The sequence below is a fragment of the Mus musculus genome, chromosome 6, assembly GCF_000001635.26.
Source record: "Mus musculus strain C57BL/6J chromosome 6, GRCm38.p6 C57BL/6J".
Lineage (NCBI taxonomy): Eukaryota > Metazoa > Chordata > Mammalia > Rodentia > Muridae > Mus > Mus musculus.
In genome coordinates this window covers 5,382,690-5,404,190 of record NC_000072.6, presented here as the reverse complement: position 1 = coordinate 5,404,190, position 21,501 = coordinate 5,382,690, and the positions used below count along the sequence as shown (strand labels likewise).

At 41.7% G+C, this 21,501-nt stretch overlaps 1 protein-coding gene across 2 annotated transcripts in view; it reads right to left on the bottom strand.

The window, feature by feature from the left end:
• Asb4 (ankyrin repeat and SOCS box-containing 4) overlaps positions 1–20,805 on the bottom strand; it is a 49,637-nt gene extending 28,832 nt beyond the window's left edge. Inside the window, exons 1-3 of one of the 2 annotated variants that reach the window (NM_023048.5) lie at positions 20,786–20,805; positions 13,396–13,592; positions 5,668–5,967 (exon numbers count right to left, since the gene is read on the bottom strand). In NM_023048.5, the coding sequence (NP_075535.1) occupies positions 5,668–5,967; positions 13,396–13,582 (487 nt within the window). In that variant the 5' untranslated portion in view covers positions 13,583–13,592; positions 20,786–20,805. Of the gene's footprint in view, positions 1–5,667; positions 5,968–13,395; positions 13,782–20,785 lie in introns of those variants that run through there. The other variant, NM_001355662.1, reaches the window with a different exon arrangement.
• Positions 20,806–21,501: the final 696 nt, after the last annotated feature.

The following is a 21,501-nucleotide window of genomic DNA, read 5'->3' as shown; positions in this document are numbered from 1 at the left end:
CTGGTCAGGGACTCCTGAGTAGGTAGGCGACCTGTGTTACTGTGGCCCTCAGGAACAGAGGGCGGTCTTTTCAAAGGCATGGTCTTCTTTACATTTCCCCTCGTGCTACATTCTGTCAGAAGCCACTTGAATTTTTATAGCTTTCCTCAGGTAACAAATTTTCCTCCTACTGTCAGGATTTGCTTCATGTGGCCCAAAGCAAGCAGTGTTCATTTTCCTCTCAGGAAAAGGGCTGAATGGAAATAATGCACAGTTTAGGAGCCAGCCAAACCTGACCTGACTTGCTTTATTCATAGGGAAATGCAGAAAGCAAAGAATGGACATTTTTGCTGAGGTAAATAAGCCCTCTCGACTGAGGAACGCCATTATACTAATACCAAAGGAAACAAAGGCCAGAAGATGGTGGCATTAAGTAGAAAGGCAAACAAAAAAATAGCAGGCAAAATCCAGCGTGGGACACAGTCACCGCTGCAACAGTGAAAAACAGGGCAAAATCCTTTAAGAGAAAATTGCATGCAATTTTTTGGACTCAATTAGCCTTTTCCACAAAGAGCACTTTCCCACAAAGAGCCCATTAAATAGCAAATGAAATTACATCGGTTTTCAGTTGCCATGGCACTGGCTCTTCTCTAATGGACTTCTCTGGTCCCGAGGTTCATGTTAGACTGGCTTATTTTCCTTGCCTGTGTGCCGTCTCCATTCTCCTGTTCGGTCAGGGAGACATGTATGTGACTTCTTCTCCAAAGCACCTACCTACAACATCATCCCGGCCAGACAGAACTCCGGCGTCAACCGAGTTCCCTAGAGACAGGGGTGCGAGCTCAGCCTGGAGCTCGCCGTTACTAGCTGTGACCCTGACAGTTTGCACTAATTCGTTGGTAGAGGGTGCAGTCATGCACTCAGGGCTGCTGCAGCAGACCTCTGACCGAGGACTGCCTTGCAAGTGCTGCCCCCTGAGGTGAGGACGCGAAGATGCCCAGAAAGGCATGAGAGTTAACCTTAAGACTCTTCTGGAATCTCCAGACTGGAGGGCTGGCCCACAAGCACGTACCTGGGTTTCCTTCCTCCACAGAAGCAGCAGCAAAGATAAAAGAAAAAAAAACAAAAAAAAACAAAAACAAAAAAAAAAAAAAAAACACTTCCCAATTATTTCATTTGCAATTTTGTTTTTCTATTGATTCCTTCCAAATAGGAAGAGGGAGCGAGAACTGTAGCCCAGTCGGTAGGATGCTTGCCCAGCAGACAGGAGGCTTGGCACTGCATAAGCCCACACACCTGTAATTTCAGAACTTGGGTGGCAGAGGCAGGGGAAATGGAAGTTCGAGGCCATCCCAGATTCCATACCAAGTCAAAGAATAGCCTGGGCTACTGAGACCCTATCTTTTAAAAATCCTAAAATTCAGGGTCTTAACCTATAGATGACATGTCTTTAAAAAAAAATTACTTATGAGAGATTACTACAGGGAGATGGCTCAACAGGTGCATGATAAATGGAGGCAACTGAAGCTCAAAAGTTGCTCTCTGAACTCCGCACCTCAACCATATGGTGTGTGTGCACACTCATGTGCAAGCACACAAACACACACACACACTGTAAGCAAAGATTACAAAAAGTTATTTAGATACTGTTAGATATTAGCTAACAGTAATGTTTGATAAATAACTTACATATTATTTTCTGATACACATAGTATTACACAATTAAAATATATATCTATACTGTTCATGCCTTCATATAAAAGCCTATTTAAAAAAAAATTAAACATTAGCCAAGTCTAATGCCTGTAATGAGTAGCTCATGCCTGTAGCCCCAGCACTCAAGAGTCTAAGACAAGAAAATTCCTACAAATTAGAGCCTCCCTTAGACTGAGTTCCAGACCAACCAGACCCTATATAAACAAACAAACAAACAAATAAAAATTGTCTGTACAAATGAACATACTTTTATATCATTTATTTTGTACATGGGATATATATAGCATAACAAAATATTCTATTAAGAAGACAAGTATTTCTAAATTTTTCAGTAATATACATAATTCTGTAGTGGTGAAAGTAAATCAGATATGTCTTAACATTTTATAAATATATGTATATACACATATATATTTATATACATACATATACACAATATACATATATACATATACGTGTATCTATCCATATGTATGGGTATGTATGTATAATATGTAAAGTTTGGAAGTTCAGGTGTACAGTTTACAAACTGTGTGGTTGCCAGATTGTTCTGAAGACGCACAGGAAATTACGGAGCCCAGTCCTAGACTCATGCTGAACGTGTCTAGCTTGCCTTTTCTGTTGTCTCCAACTCTCTGAATAGCCTTGTTTGGAGGGACAGCTACAGCTTGAATTTGGGCCTGGGAACAAATTAAATCTCTGGGTCAAATGTCTTCCTGTCCAAAATGAATGTCTAATCCCAGAAATGGGATTCCCAAGTAAAAGTGGGTGTGTGTAGTCAAGATTCCCCCCAGTGTGTACTACCTTGGCGGTGGCTGAGAAAGAGGAAGCCTGGCAGCCGCTGCTGAAGAGCCAGCCACCTGCAGCTGAAGGAAGCCTTACTCTTCTTGGCAGTGCAGGCACTGCTAGGCAGCCCATGCTCCAGTAGATGGCTCCACACGCACACTTATATGGGAAGCACCAAGTGAGCTTAGTGAGTTACTTTAAACAGAAGGGGGCAAGGATATAAAGGCAGGGAAATGTTAGGAGTAGTTGGGGGGTGTAAAAGAGGGGAATATGATGGATGTATCCTCATATTTCATTGTATACATGTATAGAATTCTAAAGGTTTAAAAATGGGAAAGGAGAATGAGGACAGTTAGGACATGGCTTGTGGGTTCCAGGTGTCACCCTGCTGTCCCTGCTAACAGAACAACAGATCTGTCATTTCTTATGATATGAAATCTAAAGTTTAAACTATTTAAATATGAACAAAATCCAAACTCAATCTAACATGAGGAAGGAAGTAAATATAAAATGTGGGGGTGTCCAGAACATAGGAGCTAAGCAAGCTGGTAACAGCGATTCCTTCACCTCTCTCTCTCTCTCTCCCTCCCTCCCTCCCCCCCTCTCTCTTCCTTTCTGTCTCTCTCTGCCTCTCTCTCTCTTTCCCTCATCTCTCTGCTTCTCTGTCTCTATCTCTGTCTTTCTGTCTTTCTCCATGTCTCTCTGTCTGTCTGTCTCTCTCTCTGTTTGTCATTTTCTCTCTCTCTCTCTGTATCTGTTATTCCCTTTCTCTCTCTGTCTCTCTCCATCTCTTTGTCTCTTTTTCCCTCTGTCTCTCTGTCTCTGTCTCTCTCCATATGTCTCTCTGTCCTTTTCTCAGTCTCTCTCTGTCTCCATCTTTCTCTCTGTCATTTCCTCTGTTTCTTTATCTCTGTCTGTCTGTCTTTCTGTCTCTGTCTCTCTGTCTCTCTCTCTCTTTCAGTCTAGACCTCCCGGTCCCTCCCTGTCTCTCTCCCTTCCCCTTCTCCCCCTTTCCCCCTCCCTCCTCAGAGATCAGCAGTGCTGATGACCCCTTCATTCCCATGGCTTCAGGGGCATCTTTTGGACTCAGTAGTGCTACTACACTTAGTGCTACTACACTTCTTGAGTAAATTATTTTTGCAGTCTTCCCTACTCTCACACAAATATCTACCTTTCCTGCTTTCTCTCATTTTTCACCAATGCCTTTGCCTCCGAATGGTTGATGGGGAATTCCTCAGATTTGGATGGCCTCACCTTATCTACTCTGGTGTTGGAAATCATCTTATAGGGCATTGTTATTAAAATTGTCTTGTCATCTACAGATCTCATCCCATCTTATCTATGGAAACCTGGGTACTTGAAAGATTACTAAAGTAACTCTGCTGTGCCCGTGGTCTGCAATTTTCCTTTGGCCTCCCCTACAGTCACCTTTAGCCTTGCAGCCTGCCCCAGCCATCATAATCAGGTTATTCTTGAGCCCTTTCCCCAGGCAAACAGCTTTCAGAAGTTCTTACCATATTCTCTTCAAAACATCCATTTACACATACCCCCTCCCCGAGCCTAATCTGGCTTCCACTGGATGCCATCAAGCTGGTTTTCATTTTGTTTAGTTTTGCTGTTTTGGTGTTAACCTTTCACCTGATTTAAGGAATATCTCATTTAATCTTGAAAGCTTTTCCTGTAGCTGGCTGGTCCTTGCTCCTTGAGCACACCTCTTTCTTAGTCCTGAGTTACTGATGTCCCTCATTCCCTCTCATTCTCCTTAGACTTTGGTCATTTTAATGTTAGCATTTATCTTGACTTTGTCTAGATTCATTCTTTTTGATTTGTTATTATTTCTTTTGTTTTACAGATAATTTCTCATTGATTTTATAGCCTGAACAGGTCTGAAACCTGTCATCCTCCTGTCTCAGTCTCCCAAAGTGCTAGAACTCTTAAATTTCAGGACTGCATTGGCTATATAGTGAGACATTGTCATGAAAAAAAGAGGAGAGATAAATTAAGAAAAAAGTAGGAAAGAGAGGGTAAGGAAATAGAGGAGGAAAGGAGAGAGAGAAAGAGAGACAGAGACAGAGAGAACATGATTACATGCTAGCTAAGGATCTTATAAAGGCAAACTCCTCATCTTGTATACAGGATAAGCAAGCAGCCAGCAGCTCATTCATGAAAAGGGACGGATATTTCTCCAAGTAAAAATTTATCCATCAAGTATTATTTGATGACATTCACCCAGAAAGGACGCCACCCTGAGGCCACAGAGAGACACTGCTATGCACTTATGAGAGAGATAAACTTTTTACCCTTAAAGTAAAATTCCTGTACTTTAAGATAAAGTAAAATATTTTATCAATTTTGGCAAGACTAGCAAGTGACTGGAGCTTTCACCCATCGCTGATGGAATTTAAGAAGTGATCCAGCCACTTTGCGAAGCAGGGTGTCAGCCTCTTATAAGTGTACCATCCATCTTCTCACCTCTAGATGTGTATTACAAGGGAAATCAAAATGTGTCCAGCTACAGGAATCTACACACAGGTACTTACATTCACAGTTCTCCAAAGTTGACAAGCTCTTGACTGAGACCTGTGTAAAATGCATGGCACGTCTACATGAAATATTATTTGGCAACTAAAACAACTAATTGACCTGGAAAAGTCTTTAATATTTTGTAATAGTTGACTCTTAACATAGATGATATTTTCTCCTTAATAACACTTCCCTACTTTTATAATTAAAATTTATTTTGTTTCTATTTTGTTAATATCCTCCTCTACTGAAATATGTACACATATACATAAATTCCTGTGTACATCTATAAATATATATAAGTTTGAGAATGGAAACTGGTTTCTCTTTGTTACTACTTTACCTGATGCATAATAAGGGTTAAATAAACACACTAAGTAGCTATAAAAATTAATTCATTTCTTACATAAGATTTGTATGTGATAGTCACTGAAGGACCTCAGTAGGAAACACACACACTATAAAACCAACAACAACAAAAAAAGATGTAAATACTCATGTATATGTAGATTTCCACCATGAAATCAGGTTGAAGGTGCTGGAAGGCCTACCACATCACCTGAGGCCAGGCAGAATGACGAAGTCCTCAAATTATGTGTGTATGAACACATACAACAAACCATGTGTGTACAAGCCCAACATCCGCCACCAGGCGTGTCTTACCTCTCAACACCAACTGCTTGGCACAGAGGATGGAGCTCGGTGTGGTGCAGAAGTGCAAAGCAGTGTGCCCACTCAGGGAGTAGCAGTTGAGCTTTGCGCCACGGTCACAGAGAATCTTCACGCACTCGAGGTTGGCGATTTCACAAGCCACGTGCAGAGGGGTCTTCCCGTTGGGACGACAGTTGATGGTAGCATTGTGGTCCAGCAGTACCATCAGGCACTCCACATGACCAAGCAAAACTGACAGATGCAGGCCTGTGGCCCAGGAAGACTTCAGCTTATAACTGGGCAACCAATAGCCTGGAAAAGGAAAGGGAGATGAGCTTAACTACTCTGCCCATTGCTCTTTCCTGCTTTGTAAGGATTTTAACAAGGTATTTGGTCACAATTACAAGGTTGAATTAAAAATGGATCAGGAGTTTGTCACTGGCAGCCGCTGAGTCTCTCAGAGCCTTTTTCTGAGATTTGACACGGGTCGGTCTTTTTGCAACTCTTACAGTCTCTACGGCTCCTCGATCCCTGTTCCTTTACAATTTTGCCCATTGACTAGGTACAAATTAGTAAAGAGAATGTTTGTAGAATTACTATCTTAGACAGATCATTCTCACCACTTGAAATGTTTGATTTCTCTTCTTCTAATCTAGCTCTTTGAAACAGAGTCTCTCTGTATAGCCCAGATGAGCCTTGGACTCACAGCAATCCTCCTCCCTTAGTTTCTCTGGTAGCGGAACAATAGGCCTGCTTCATTGAACCCAGATCATCCCAACGTTCTGGACGGAACGCCCCTCAGCAAGCAACTTGTAATGACTGCTTCCATAATCTGCGTAGAATGAAGCTGGTTTTGAACCTGAAAACGAAAGTGTACTTTGCTTATTGGCAGCAAAGATGCTGCGTGATCTTTCCTATCATCATTCCTACGTCACTGTCATGCTGCAACTTACTGAAAACTTGTGCCTGCAACTGCATAGGGAAAAGAGTGACCCTGGAAGAAAGAGCAGAGAGCTGATTAAGAAAACACCATTTTGATGTAAAGCCAAAGAAACCCAGGATGCAGGCTCTGGAGGGCAGATCATCCTGCCCCAGCCTCTGATTCTCCAGATGACAAGAGTGCCACTTTCTCAGCCTGCTAGAGCCACAGATCTCCTGCTTCAGTCCAATATCATGGGCTACTGCCATGCAGGGTTTCCATCTCTGTTTGTCTTTATGGCAATGGTACAGGTTTAGTTCCAAGACGATGATACAGATTACCAAGAAGGGAAGATGCTCCTGAAAGCATCTGTAACGTGCCACATTGCTGGCACAGAAATGTGTTCATTTACTGTGTTTCCCTCTCCTAAATTCCCAGCAGGACCAAAAGAGTTTTCCTTTAACACGTAACTAACCAGTCAGTCATCCTTGGCTTTCAAAACTCAGTTTCATCTGTCTATAATCATAGCTGGGAGCTGGAGAACCAGGCTCACAGACCACAGGATCTTGGAATGTCACCAAGGCTACAATGGAACTATTTCTAACCACCACCCCCCTTCTTCCCATAGCGTGGTGTATTTGGGAGAGAAGAGCACACCTTAGCTGCTGCCCCTAGAGGGCTCACTGCAGACTGTGAATATGTTTATGTTTGCTTTTAGTCTGAACTTCAGAACTTTGTTCGTAGGGTTGGAGGTAGCATTGGAAGGGCCTGAATAACTCAGCAAAGCAGGAAAGCTAACTGTGCTAAGCAGAGAAAAAGAGCACTCCTCAGGAAAGAGTACCATCTTTAACACCAGGCTAGAGCACAGGTTCTCCAGAAAATATGGAAATAAGTTCACTGAGCCTCACAGAGAACAAGATCTGAGGTCATGCGAGCTTCTGAAACCAAGGATGAGGTGGGCCAATTCATGTGCTATTGGTAACGCCTATATATCAAAAGATCAGAACTTTCTCGTGCACATGTGCCTGCACACACATACACATAGTATCATCTCCAGCATGCCAGGAACACGTGACTTGTTCTTGATCTTTACCTTTGGAAGATACAGCTCTGTGCACTTCTACACAGGCCAGCTGCCACTGAACTGTGTGCTCTGGCTGCACAGAGGGCAGGCTGGAAAGGAAGATGATAAAACACTTGTGGGTAGGGGCAGGAAAGAAGGCGCTGCCTTCTCGGGAAAGCCACTCATATTCCTATGTCTGCAAGCTGGGTTCAGAAAAGGTTGGCTTCAGCAATGGGCTTAGTAGAAGAGAGGCTGAGACAGGAACAAGGGCATTCCCTTTGCACAAACCCCCCAGTCCAAGCCATGTCCACAGGGGTCTGTAGCATTCATGTTCACTGCTGCCCTTCTTCACACCAGGATGTAATCTGCTCATGCCGTCCACCTAGAGCGTACCACAGTGGATCTGTACGCATGCAAGGGTTTCCATGAGGGTTACCTAGTGTGGGTCGAATCAAAATCATGGGACACAACCATGTTCATCTAAACACTAGTGGCAGAGGCCAAACTCTCTAAGTGTGTGGCTTGACACTTGCATTGGCTCTGTATCTCATCCGTAGCATGCAGTGTTATGGCTGAGTTATGCATAGGTATGGCTGTGCACGTGTCTCTGTGATCTGCTGGCTTGTGCCCAAAACAGAACAGGTGAGAAAAAAATGTGATTTTTTTTTTTCTTCCAGCCTTAAAAGGGAAGAAAGTTATATGGTTTCAGGAAATGGATGTGACTGGAAATGATCAAAGTAAGTTAGCCACAGAAAGGTAATATGTCTCTCTGTCTTTTACAATACCTAGATGCCATGTAGTGTGTATGTGTGTGTGTGTGTGTGTGTGTGTGTGTGTGTGTATTTGTTTGTGTGTGTTTGTGTGAGCGCACGCGTGTGTACAGACTAAATGAAGTAGAAATGAAATTCTCAAAGGAAGAAGTGAGATTAGTGGGAGAGAAGACTGGGTGAGTTTGTGTTTTAGGTACATATGTCCCTGTAAGAAAGAAAATCTTTAAAAGTAACAACAAAACATTTTTTTAACTCTCAAACTCCAATCTCCCCAAAGCTGTCAGAAGCTACTTCTGATCTGCACAGCTAAAAGTTATAAAGAAATTTTACAAGTTTTAGCCTTACAAAAACTATGTAGAGCTATGTGTACACTTCTGAGTGTTTCGTATAAATCTGAGGCTGAAGTCATAAGCCTGCAAGGCTAGGCAGAAAGCACCCTCATTCAAGGAATGTGGTGAGGACAGAAGGATTGCAGCCCGTTCTTGAAAGGGGGCATTGGTTCTGCTCCAGCACTTGGAAAGGCTACACATCTCTGGTTAGACTAAAGCTTAAACCCAGGCTCCGCAGCAGTTATCAGAGCTAATGCTATCAAAGGGAAACCAGCCCCACGCCAGGACAAGCCTCTGGCTGCCACCAAAGTTTGCACACGCTGCTCTGGCTGGATTAGCAGACAGTTTCTGGGACCATGCCCCTCTGTTTACACAGCTCTGAAAGATTAGAGACCCAAGCACAATTCTAGGCTACTAGTTTAATAGCTAACATTCTGAGGCTAATTCTCAGAGGTTCCCTAGAGGATGGGAGAGAGAGACTCAGGCTTGAAATGCCAAGTTTTAAAGAGAAAAACTTTTCCAGAAACTAGAAAAGGGGATGTCCCCACCCCATCTCCAGCCAGTAATTAAAAGAGAAAAAAAAAAAGGAAGAAAGAAAAATTTTTAAAAGAAGAAAAAAAATAAGTGATAATGAGATCATTTGTTAAGCATAAAAAGTGTTCATGATGTTTGGGCATCAGCTGCTCCTTAGGAAGATAGAGTATCTGCCAGGAAGTCTTCAAGTGAAATCATTCATTGATTATTTTAATTAAAACTATGACTGCCATACAAGGGACCAGAAGAAGCTGTGGGCCATAAATGAAGTACTTAAAGTGCTTTGCACTGATTAATAAAGGGTGTTCATTAACTTTGCTGACTAGGGAGTTTCATACCAGAGATAGGTCTGATATTCTGCTTATCTCATGAGGGAGCCAAAGCTCATCTGAGGAAGAACCAAAATACATAGCTGGGAAAAACAAAACAAAACAAAACACGGCCTGGAAGACATCCACCATGTTTCCAGAATATAGGCTACCAGAGAGAACCAATATCATGGAAAGCTCTGGAGATTTCTCCTAGCTATGACTTTACCCTAAATGTTTTCTACTTGTCTCAAAATAAACTATGTCACAACTTCTCTTTAACCATTCAACTATTAGTTGCACCCAGCAGTTTACCACCTCACTTGGGCAGTCAGGATTTCTTTGCGTCGCTGTGATTTTTAAGCAATTATCTGGACTGTCGAGATGGCTGAGTTGGTGCTTGCTGCCAAGCTTGAATACCTGAGTTTGAGCTCTGTGACACACAGCAAAAGAAGAGAAGCAGCTCAGACAAGTTGTTCTTTGAGCCATAACATGTGGCTTCACTAGCTTAAAATAAAAATAAAGTGATGGTCCAGTAGATTGTATTTTGCTTATATTTCTATGTTTTAAACCTCTCTGCCCCGTCTCTGCCTGTCATTCTCTGCGATTTATTGCAAATACAGACCAGCATGCTTTAATGGTTGGTTAGCTTTACAAAGTGAAAAGAGTGGACTTTTAAAATTAACAAACTGGGATTTTTTTATCTGAAGATTTCATGATAAAACTAAAAATAACGGGGTGTGCAGAAAGAGTGAGTGCTGGCTTTAAGAATTAATGTTAAGTGCGGGCAAATCCCTGGCACACACTGAGAACTATTGTAGAGCCTGCCTTAACCGGTTGCCTTCGCTGGTGGGAGTTTCTTAAGGAGAAGGATCCAGAACAAGAAGGAGGAAAGAGCCGTCTAGCCCAATATCTCTGCTCTATACTCCTTACAGAATGCACACTAGCTTAGTTGGGGCAGGCGGTGTCATCTTTAAATTACTGGTGCACTTGATGCGGTTTTTAGCTTAGTGTCCTGGGATGTTTATTTTCTGAGTTGGTATCTTTGCCAGTGGATTTCTATGTTACCTTCCCAGTACTCACACAGGGATCTTGACATTAGCTGGCACAGGGTGTATTTAGTAACAAATTCAACTACTTTTTGAAATCCTGTGGAAAAGGAGGTAGGGTGTTTTAAAAGAAACTCAGATTGGTTAAAGGTGGACTTCAGACCAGCTAGCCCTCTGAGGATAATCAACTGTTGAATACAGACTCACATCATCAGTTGCAAGAAAGTCTCAAGGTGACCAGTAACTGTTGCTGACAGTAGATTTTGTTTCATTTATCAATGCCAACTGAGCAGAAGACACCCTCTCTGAGATTAGACAGATGTGTCCCCACTCTGAGATTAGACAGATGTGTCCCCACTCTGAGATTAGACAGATGTGTCCCCACTCTGAGATTAGACAGATGTGTCCCCTTGCTGAGAGTACGCGTGAATATGAAGCTTCTTCACGTCTTATAAAAATGAATCAAACTGAGCCAAAGTCTTTTGTGAACTTTCCTTATTCAGTGTCAGGAGAGCAGCCTTTCCATGTACTTAAAAAAAAAAAAAAAATCAAAGAGTAGCATGTAGCCTTTCAACAATCCCCAAAGTCTCCTTTTACTCAACAACAGCAACAACAACAGCAACAACAACAACAACAACAACAACAACAACAACAAGAATAAAGTCTCAGAGACAGTAATCCAGCCACACATGTTCTTCAAGGCCACACAGGGGCTGCTCCATCTCTTAGACAAACTCCAGAAGGGACTGAGTAACTAATTAGCTACCCAGTTGTAGAGCGCTCTGTCCCACACTGTTCTGAGAATTTCTTTGTGAGGTAAGACATTGATATCACCACTTAGATCTACTTTACAGGGCCGAGGCGAGGGTTCTATTCACTGCTTCCATTCCTACCTTAAAAAAAAAGCTGGCATTAATCCTGGAGGTGGGCACCTAGGAAAAAGTTTCAAGTAACTTTTGAGAAAGTGGGATTTCTACCCCAGACTCACAGCTACATATTCATGGTAAATGGAGAGAAAAGTTATTTCTATAGATATTATGTACACACACGCACACTGATCTCCTGGACAGCCCTGAAAATACAAATGCAAACCCTGATATTTCCAGATGAACACCTACATAAGACTTTTTTTTCTTTTGGAGACAGTTTAAATCTCTGCCTCTAACTGAAAGCCACACCTCATAGCCTGAATGCTAGTAAAACAATCATCGGCATAAATAAAAAGTTAGTTCCACGGGGGCCACAGGAATTAGCTTATTTTGACAAGAAGAATTTAAAACACAGTTTCTTCACATTTGGGGATTATGATACCCAAGAGATAACAGAAAAAAACAGCCTGCTCTCCAGGAGCCCAAACTTCTAAGTTCCCTGTCTCAGAACTTCCGAGCCTGTCTGCAGGGTTTACCTGCCTGAGAGATAAGAAAAGGTGGTCTTTGCTGCTCGCTATCAAATACATTAGCTACTGGCTTGAATCTGAGCCCTGTTGTATATGGCACACATAGAAGTTTCTTTAAAATAAACTTAGTATCCAGATTGAACCACGAAACAAAGTTATAAGTTCCAAGAAACCTAATTATATAGCATATAATTTGTTCTTCAACAGAATCTTTTCAACTTTGTAGAAAAAAAATAGAACTCTTAATTTTTCAGACAAAACAGCAATGACAGTTTATCATAAAACACAAATCAAAGAGCAAGCCCAGCAACTGACCTCAACTCATCTCTACTTATTTCAGAAATGACAGAGAATTAGGTAGAGAGAAATCCTACTTGTGTTTGTATCTGCAACTTGGTGACACTAACGATTTTGTATGAATAAAAAACAGATTTATATTTGAACATAAATAGGTCTCCCTTCACCCGACTCCCAAGACTTTCCCACATATTTTCTCTAGGCAGCAGTGAAGGTAAATAGAGTCTTTCTTTGCAGTATGCTCGCCAAACGGTCTAACTATTGAAGTTTTCCCATTATCTAGTTGATTTGAGAAATCAGAATGAGTGTGTTAATCTTGTTCTGATTTATTAAAGAGGAGTTCCAGGGGAGGGGGAGACTTAAAGAATTTTGTTATAATTTTTGATTTCCTATTTTTTTTTTTTTGGACAAAGCAGAGATTCTGAATTTTAATTTTTCAATTTTTTTCTCTACTATTGCAGCCAAGCAGAAAAGAAAAATAAAAGTTAACTTTGTGGTGTTTAGAGTTCAGCTTTTGTTCCTGCACTGAAACCCATTAAACCGATGCAGACCATCGAAGTGCCCCTGGCGCATCTTTCGCCATTCATTAACTCTCTAAATGGAAAAGAAGGTCCCCTTTCTCATTCACAGGGACACGGAGGTGATATATCTGTAAGTGGTTGTTAGGAAAGAATCAGCAGCCTGACCGAGAACCACACTGTCACACAGAGATCTCAGCGTCTTTAAGCAGAGCCTAGAGGCTTTTCTTTATTCTGTACCAACACAGTCACAAGGGAAGTCCCCCACACACCGTGCATGACAAATACAACCTCCCAGGGTCCCAAATTCCAGGCGCAAGAATGGCAAAGAGCAATAAATAGAAATACATAGACAAAAATCTGTATGGATCTATGAAAATCACCCCCAAATGCGCTCTGATTTTTAAAAGGGAAGGGAAGATTTTTAAAAATAAGAAATACTGTCTAAACAAACACTTAAACAATAAGAACGACTGCTTTAAAGACAAAAGCTGACCTACTGACCTAAAAATCCATTTTGTATCAATTTCACAATTACACCTCTCCAATTCTTTTACCTTGTTTGTAAGATGCCAAAATCATGTTCTCATCTTCAACTTCAAACACTGTGTCCACATCTATTTGCCTCTCGATTAAAATAGCCTTCAGTTTTCCGAAGTCATTTGTTTTTAGAGCCTCCAGGAAATCTTTCTTAACTAATTTGGCAGCTCCAGCTTTGCTGATAGGGGCAGTGATGCCGTCCATCCTCGGAGCCCTGTGGAAGCGGAGCAATGATTTATCAGGAGAGCAGCACCCAGCACACAGGCAAGGCTGGAGAGTCCACAAACTGCCGGCTAATTTTATCCCAAAGTTATGCTGACCCGTTCTATTTATATAGGGATCATTTCAAACTTCAAAATATCCTCCCAGACTCTCCCTGAGTTCTCAGGTCCTTTAAACTGGAGATACGTAAGCGGGTCCCTTCCGCTCTACGTGGAGTCGATAAGCAGGAAGGCTTCTGTGACACATTTCCGAGCATGAAATGTCACAATTATTTCTTACAAGACCAAAGTGAAAGTGTAAGATTTACAAAGCTCTTAATTCTCTTTATGTTTTCTCCTCAACAAAAAACATCTGGCGCCTGGCTGGAGCCGCAGTATCTTAGTCTGACTAACTAATAGCCCCAAATGAGAATTTGTTTCTGTTGTTGATACACGTGCTACTGAAAACCTTTAATGATTTTGTGAAATGAGCCTGTAAAATCGAGCCTAATTATGCACATCTAAAAACAAACAGAAGGTTTGTCAGTAACCTACACTTAAAAATTTTTCAATATTATGAGAAAAGCAGGGCGGGGTAGTGAGATGATGGGGGGGGGTCATTTTAGGGGAAAAAAAGAACCTGAAGAAACAAGAAAATCAATGCAACAAGTGAGTGGACTTTATTGAACCCTGCATTTTATTTCTCAAGTCAGTTAAAAAAAAAAGCCATGTTTGAACAAATTACAAAAACAAATACAAGCTGGATCTTACTTTCTACTATGAGCTTATTGATTTGAAAATGTGAGTCAGGTATTTGGGTTCTGTAAAAGAATCCTGTTTGTCCTCAATTAAAGCAATGCCTAATCAATTAGCACACTGTCTCACACATCCTCTGTCTGTTTACATAGTGCTTGTGTGTGTGTGTGTGTGTGTGTGTGTGTGTGTGTGTGTGTGTGTGTGTTTGCTAGGGATCAAACCCAGGGACTCACACAGCTTGTGTTTTATTACTGAGCTAACTCCATCCAAGGTCTTTAACACTTTTGTTTTAAAACAGTTCAGACATGTAAATAGGACAGAGAGCAAGGGACAAGAGGCACAGAGACAGAGAGAACACAGGGAACAAATGTGGCCCAAAGTTAAGCAGCTGGTTACTGTCATGGGCAATATGCAGTTACCTGCTAGTTTTTATTATTAAAATTTCTCCCTGTTAGTTTTTCAACAGAAAAAGTTAGAGACAAAACTGAAGACTTAATTTTACTTATTAGTGTCTTTAATGTCAGAAAATTATCAAGTGCTAACTAGTATACAAATTAGCTGCAATTTACATATCATGGATAGGTTCAGAAAAATGATATAAAAAAATCCCTGCAGTACTTGCAGTGTGAATTTTTTAAATTTTTCAATAACAAATATGTCTATAAACGCAACTGCGAATCAGCATACCCTTTCACTTGATGTACTGATGTGGAACGTAAATATACAAAACTGGCCAGTCCTGAGCACAGAACTTACCAAATCATAACAATTTTCACATTCAACACCCAGACCCAACAGAGTAGTTGTAAGCCCACCAGAACCCCCTCACACACTCTTAGACGGGAGAGTCAATCTGCCAACACCCACTACCATGACTTCCAACACTGAGGGTCAGTTCTACATACTTTTTAAAAGAACTTTTATTTGAAATTTTAATAGTTTACTCATTTAAATTTTAGATACATACTTCAAAATGATGGCTCCAGCAAGGGTGAGATGATCAAGAGACACGGAAACGAAGAGACAGGGACCTTCTGTCTGCTCAGCCCTGGCTCTAGACCCCAGGACACTGTTAAGACCTTTTGCTTTTGTTGAACATATATTGGAGACTCTTCTGAGAGGCTTGCCTGAACTTAGCCCCAGATACCTTCTTCAGCAAATACTTAGTGGTGCTTAGTGTATGACAAGTCACTTATTCAGAACACTGGAAATGTATCAATGAGAAAAACATACAAGAATCCCCACTGAAGTAGACTTTTGTGTGTTAATGGCTTAGGATCTTCTCCATCACTTGTCCAAATGGATTTTGTTCACAAAGTTACAAACTTCTTTGAATTTCACACAGAATGTGTCTTGTGACAATTACATGGATCTGATCCCCTTCACAGATACCCCCACCCCTACTTTGCTTGGCAATTAAGTAAAGGGCAATTTAATTTTATTCCAGACAGATATGTTTAATATGGTCCAAATACATAGCAGTCTCTTTATATAAGTAGTCACAACTCTAGGAGTTAAGGGTGTCCTTGCCAGTTCTGATGTTCCCTGTAAAAGGACATTCAGGAAGTTGTGATCATTGCACAAACAATATTTAAAACACTGGTATTTAACAATCAGCACATAAAAGACTATGCCATAAGTTACAGGTATGGCCAGACCCATGTGAGTCTGGAGAATAAAGGAATCCTGAATAGGCTCACCGTCCTCTGGAGCCCCATCCTTGAACTCTATGCAGGGTGGTAGAGTGTCTCCTTCCACTCACTGGGTCTTATTTAGCTTTAGTCACCTTCTAGCTTCTGCTGGTCATACAGTATGTGGCTCCAGTCATTTGCCACTGGCTATGGGTTCTTCATTCATTGTAGCCACATGGATACTTTAGGACAATCAATTATTGGCCACTTCAGAAACTGTATGACTTCTCTCCAGAGACACCCTCACTTTTGTCCACTCCACCCTACCCCCACCCCCATCCCCACCTCCACCCCTTATGCAGGGACCATAAAGAGCAAAGCTAGCACAATGAAAGAATGTGAACAGGGATGGGAACTGTATTGTTAACCCCAGGATCAGTTTGTATCTCTGTTCCTAATCCAGCAAGACTTCATCCTGGCTAGAAAATGCCTAATCTGGGAAGTGTTAATTGCTCTTTAACTTTTACTTTTTTCTTCCTAGGTTAACTAGCTCATTGATCTTTCACCCTGGATACAGGGCTTATCATTGCATTGTGGAAGAAATGCTATTATTTAAGCCCCCGGGTCCTTGCTTCTGTTGTTCTCTTGTTGCTTCAGCTGCGCTGGGGGCAGCTGCTGGTCTTTTGGCTCAGTTTGGGTTGGATGCTGTGGTTGAATGCACAGCCTCATGAATGCTAGGCCAGTGTTTTCCACTTAATTACTGCCCCAACCTCCAAAAGCTTATCTTATTAATATCTGATTTGTATAACTTCTGCCTTTCTAAAGATCCAGGTTCATAGCTGTAAAAAAATAAATGTATCTTTGTCAAATATTTTGAGAAAGCAAAGTTTCTGTGAAGAAAATTTCAAAATTAAGAACATTATTTCTACCATTCTACTAGAAGCAAAGAACCAAAGAATAAAATTCAGAGATAATTTGAATTTTAAAAAATAGAAGTTTAGGAGCTGGCGAGATGGCTCAGTGGTTAAGAGCGCCGACTGCTTTTCCGAAGGTCCCGAGTTCAAATCCCAGCAACCACATGGTGGCTCACAACCATCGGTAAAGAAATCTGATGCCCTCTTTTGAAGTGTCTGAAGACAGCTACAGTGTACTTACACATAATAAATAAGTAAATCTTTTTTAAAAAAAATAGAAATTTAATTTCTCACCGAAGTCATAGCAACGTATCTGGAATATTGTGACTAATGAAAAAAAAAAATCTGAGACCTGACGTCATTACCTAGACTTAGCTTCAAATAGCATCCATTGCTTAGGCCACAGGAGACTACATTTTGAAGTGACCATGTTTTACACCATCTAGTCTGACCTGACAGGAACCCTCCTCCGCTTTGTCTCTTAAAATGAAAACTCCCGTCCTGGACAACGTGTTTTTCATTAGTCTTTAACAACATGTCTCGGACATGTCTTCTGATCTTGATGGTAGGAAGACCTTCCTGACAGGACAGTGATGTTGAGGCAAATGGTTCCACAACCCTCTTGTACTCCCTGGGGACCTGAGGGAGCAGGCACAAAGGCCCAGGTGCTTGTTATCTCAATGGCTGTATACCACACAATCTACCCACTGTGTGTTATCTCTGGAACACAAATGGTTCCTTTGTTTATTATATCACTTTAAACATGGATTTAACACTATTAAGCTACAGTTGTTAAATGCAAACACAGGGAAGAAGTGAGAAGCAGATTCCTAAAACTTATCTTCAGAAATTAGAATTTTTGTGGGAGCAAAGTCCTTTGCCCTCTCTGACTTTCCAGCAGAGGAGTGGGTTATCTTTGCTATGGGCTCACAGCTGTGCATTATGGGATTGCTTGAAAACCGCCTTTTTTCTCCTCTGTCATACTTAAGGAGTTGTGTAAAATCTCAGGACACTCTGCATCAATTTTTGCTGTTGTTGTCTCATATATTTGCATGTTAAAGCTTTGTACAGAGATTGCTTTAACTGTAGATTTACTTGGGTTAATAGACAACACGGACAAATGCAGTGAGAGCCTCCAGCTGTATGGGCTTCAGCAGAGATCTGATCCAAGTTTTCTATACCAATTGGCAATAGGGTTAGTACTGTAATTGAAATTACCATCGTTATTTATAATGCAGAAGTCAGGAAAACTAAGAACCAAGGGTTGTAGCTGGGCGTGGTAGCACACGCCTTTAATTCCAGCACTCGGGAGGCAGAGGCAGGAGGATTTCTGAGTTCAAGGCCAGCCTGGTGTACAAAGTGAGTTCCAGGACAGCCAGGGCTATACAGAGAAGCCCTATCTCGAAAAACAAACAAACAAAAAAGACACAGAAGGATCTAATTAAAGGATCTACTCAAACCTGTAACCACATGTGAATGTTTGGGGGGGGGGGGGGAGGTGAGTGGGTGGCTCATAAGCACAAGGAAAGAAACAAACAAACAAACAAACCCAAAACAACCAAACAAAAAAAGAACCCAGGCTTGTGTGGACCTCTGCAACAACAAATGGCAAATAATTTGGGGGTTTTTTGTTTGTTGGTTGCTTGTTTACTTTGGTTTGTTTTTGTGTTTGTGGGGTTTTTATTTCCTTTCCTTTTCTTTTTTCCCACCTAACAAACAGTCCCCAAATGTGTTGGCTTGAAGCAACCATGTAACCTTGTAATCTTTTCTCAGGTAATTTCCCCTAGGTCAGAGCACAATGGAAAGGCTTATCTTGGCGCTTTGATGCTTGGGACCTCAGATGAAAGACCGGAAGGCCAGGGGCGAGCTGATGCCGCTTTGAACTGACTTGATTAGTTAACTAACAAGTTGATCCTGATGCCTTGGTTTCTGTCCACAGTCTCTCCAGGAGCCTGTCTGAATACCCTCCCCGCATGGTGGTTGGCATCTCCTAGAACGAAGGAAAAGGGGAGGGGAGGGAACATCGAGACTGGTTTTCTCTGTAAGGACAGAGCTTTGTGGGCTAAAGCAACAAGTCCTGGGCCCCTAAGCTCTGCCAAGAGGATGCAAAGAAGCCATATCAGCCCCTGGGTTCCATCTCTCTAAAGACATCTCTTTGCAGTAAAGTTTAAGAGTGGGACTGATGGGTAATTTTTATTTCCTTCTGTTTCTTGAACCCAACCAGCTCAGTTCTCTCAAGGCTGCCTGGAACAACATTCCGAAAGTTACTATGTACCAGGGTTAGTAATACTAATTTCTCCAACATGGGAAGTGCTGATGGGGTTTCTTTTTTTTTTTTTTTCATAAAAAAGCAAAAAAAGTACAGAGGTTTTTTTGTTTTGTTTTTGTTTTTCCTGGCTATGAAGTATAAATACAAAACAAACAAAATTAAAAATTCAAACCACTTTGAGATTTCAATTAGCTATTCTGTGAGATCACTGGCCAAGGAAGTTATTCCTTATTTGGAGGTAGGGTAGTGGAGTTACAACTAAACCTTGTATCAAATCCTTATTAGTTTCACCACCAGCGTGTAAGAGCAATTGTCAGACTTTATGAAACAAATGAAAAAAATTAATACACAGAATGTGCTTGTACACGGAAAAGCACTACAAAGAGTTGTGGATGATTCTGGTCTCGATGCTCACAGAACAACATGACTCTCCTGGAGAAGACAGGCAATCTTAACTGACTGTGTCTCTGGCTCCCGTGCTACTGATATTCAAAACACAAAATTCAAAATGTTCCTCTTTCCTCTACTTTACTCCTCACCGGGTATCATATCTTGAGCATTGGCAGAGGGTGGGTGATACTATTTTACAAAGGCAAGTAGTCTTGCCTGAGTTTCTGAAAACCAAGAAAGCAACGTTTTTTTTAGACTGCACTTATCCACAAAGCGGGTCAGTTTTCTCCTTCCACCAGTTGGGGGCGCTTGAGGAACTTCTAAGCCACTTTCAGCTCTCGAGTTCGATGCATCTCTAAGGTCTAAATTACAAACTGGAAGCCTATGTGTTTCTCATAAAAGTCTATTAAACGGTTCCCACAAATGACTGAAATGGTTGTTTGTAAACGGCGGGATCTAAAATCACACTCGCGCGCCTTTCCTCTTAGAAGTCTCTGTTTGTGGACTCAAGGTCCTCTATTTGGAACATTGAAGTGATTACTTAGCTGGGGCCGCCTGCTTCCCGGAACTGGTACCCAGACCATCTGCCTTTCATATCGGGGTATTCAAACTGCATTTGTAACTAAATTCCCTTGAGCGTTTCCGGAGGCTCTTGGTTCCTGGCACAATGCTATATTTTCCCTTTCAAAACCCATCCTTAATGGGTGATGGACGTCAGAATAGCTAGATTGACACAAGCAATAACCGAGCCCTGGTCCACCTGAATTTTTCCTCCACCTAAATTTTGACAGACTATACATTTAATGTCATCTTTGACTGCGAAAGGCCGGGTTCTTCAGACAAAGCACGTCTGAGCCCGCAGTGGGGGCATCAGCTGTGTGCAGGGTCTCCTAGCAACTGCCCTTGCAGCCTTGTTTAAACACTAGCGCCGGCTTGTATTTCCACCCTCACACCAGCACACACTTCACAAAATCAACTCATGGGAATAATTCGCCATAATTCTGTCTCAATCAGAACACTGACCCCGCAATTGTACTCCAGGCAGCGTTTGCATTCTTTCTTTACCTCTGACAAATTTTTGAAGGCAAAGTATAGCTAGGGAAGAAAATTGCCCTTCATGTGGGAAAGAAATATGGCAGGCTTCTAAGCCTTCTTTCCTAAGATCCCAGGATGCCCTTTAGCCCTCAGAGTTCACAGAAACCAAGAAGCAGTTTACCAGTTGCAAAGATTCATCGATTTGATTTTACCTTTTGGGGTAGCACTTTGCGCATTTCCCTGGATATAATGTAAAATCGACATTCTTGCAGAGAATTTGTTTGGAGTGTATCATGCAAATGAAGCTGCAGGACCCGGGAAGAGTGGAGAGAAGGGTTGCATATTTTCTGTCTGCTTACAGATATTCTTGCTATAGAACGGCTGAATTGGAGCTGAGAAACAGTATCTTGTCAAACCTTGTCTTTTTAAGAAAGTACAGAGCCCACCTCCGTTGTTTGTTCCACTATGTTAATTACTGAGGAGAGTCAAATTTCAGTCCTTTACAAGTTTCCCCGCACCACGTTTTAGGATTCTTGTTTTGTTCTCTCTGCCTTGGCTGATTTACATGGATCGTAACAAGGAGGCAGCTAACAGGAATAAGCAAGGCTAACGCGTTCTACTGACTTTAAAGGAGTCGGGTTTGTGAGGACTTTCCGAGTGTGTAAAATGATCAGCGACTGATTATTTTTGCATGTGTTGGTTATTGATGCAGTAAGCAGATAATTGAGTCAAAAGCTGCACCAGAGTGCATCCCCTGGCAAGCATTTTAAGGATTCATGTTTTCGAAAGGAACCCACAGACACAGCCTCAAGCAGCAAAAGCTCTCTCTCACAGAGCCACACAGACCGTCCTCTGGAGGGAATCAGAGAGTGAGCGGTCTTGGCACACCCGGCCGCATGAGGGCAGTATTCCTTGAAAAATGAACCTG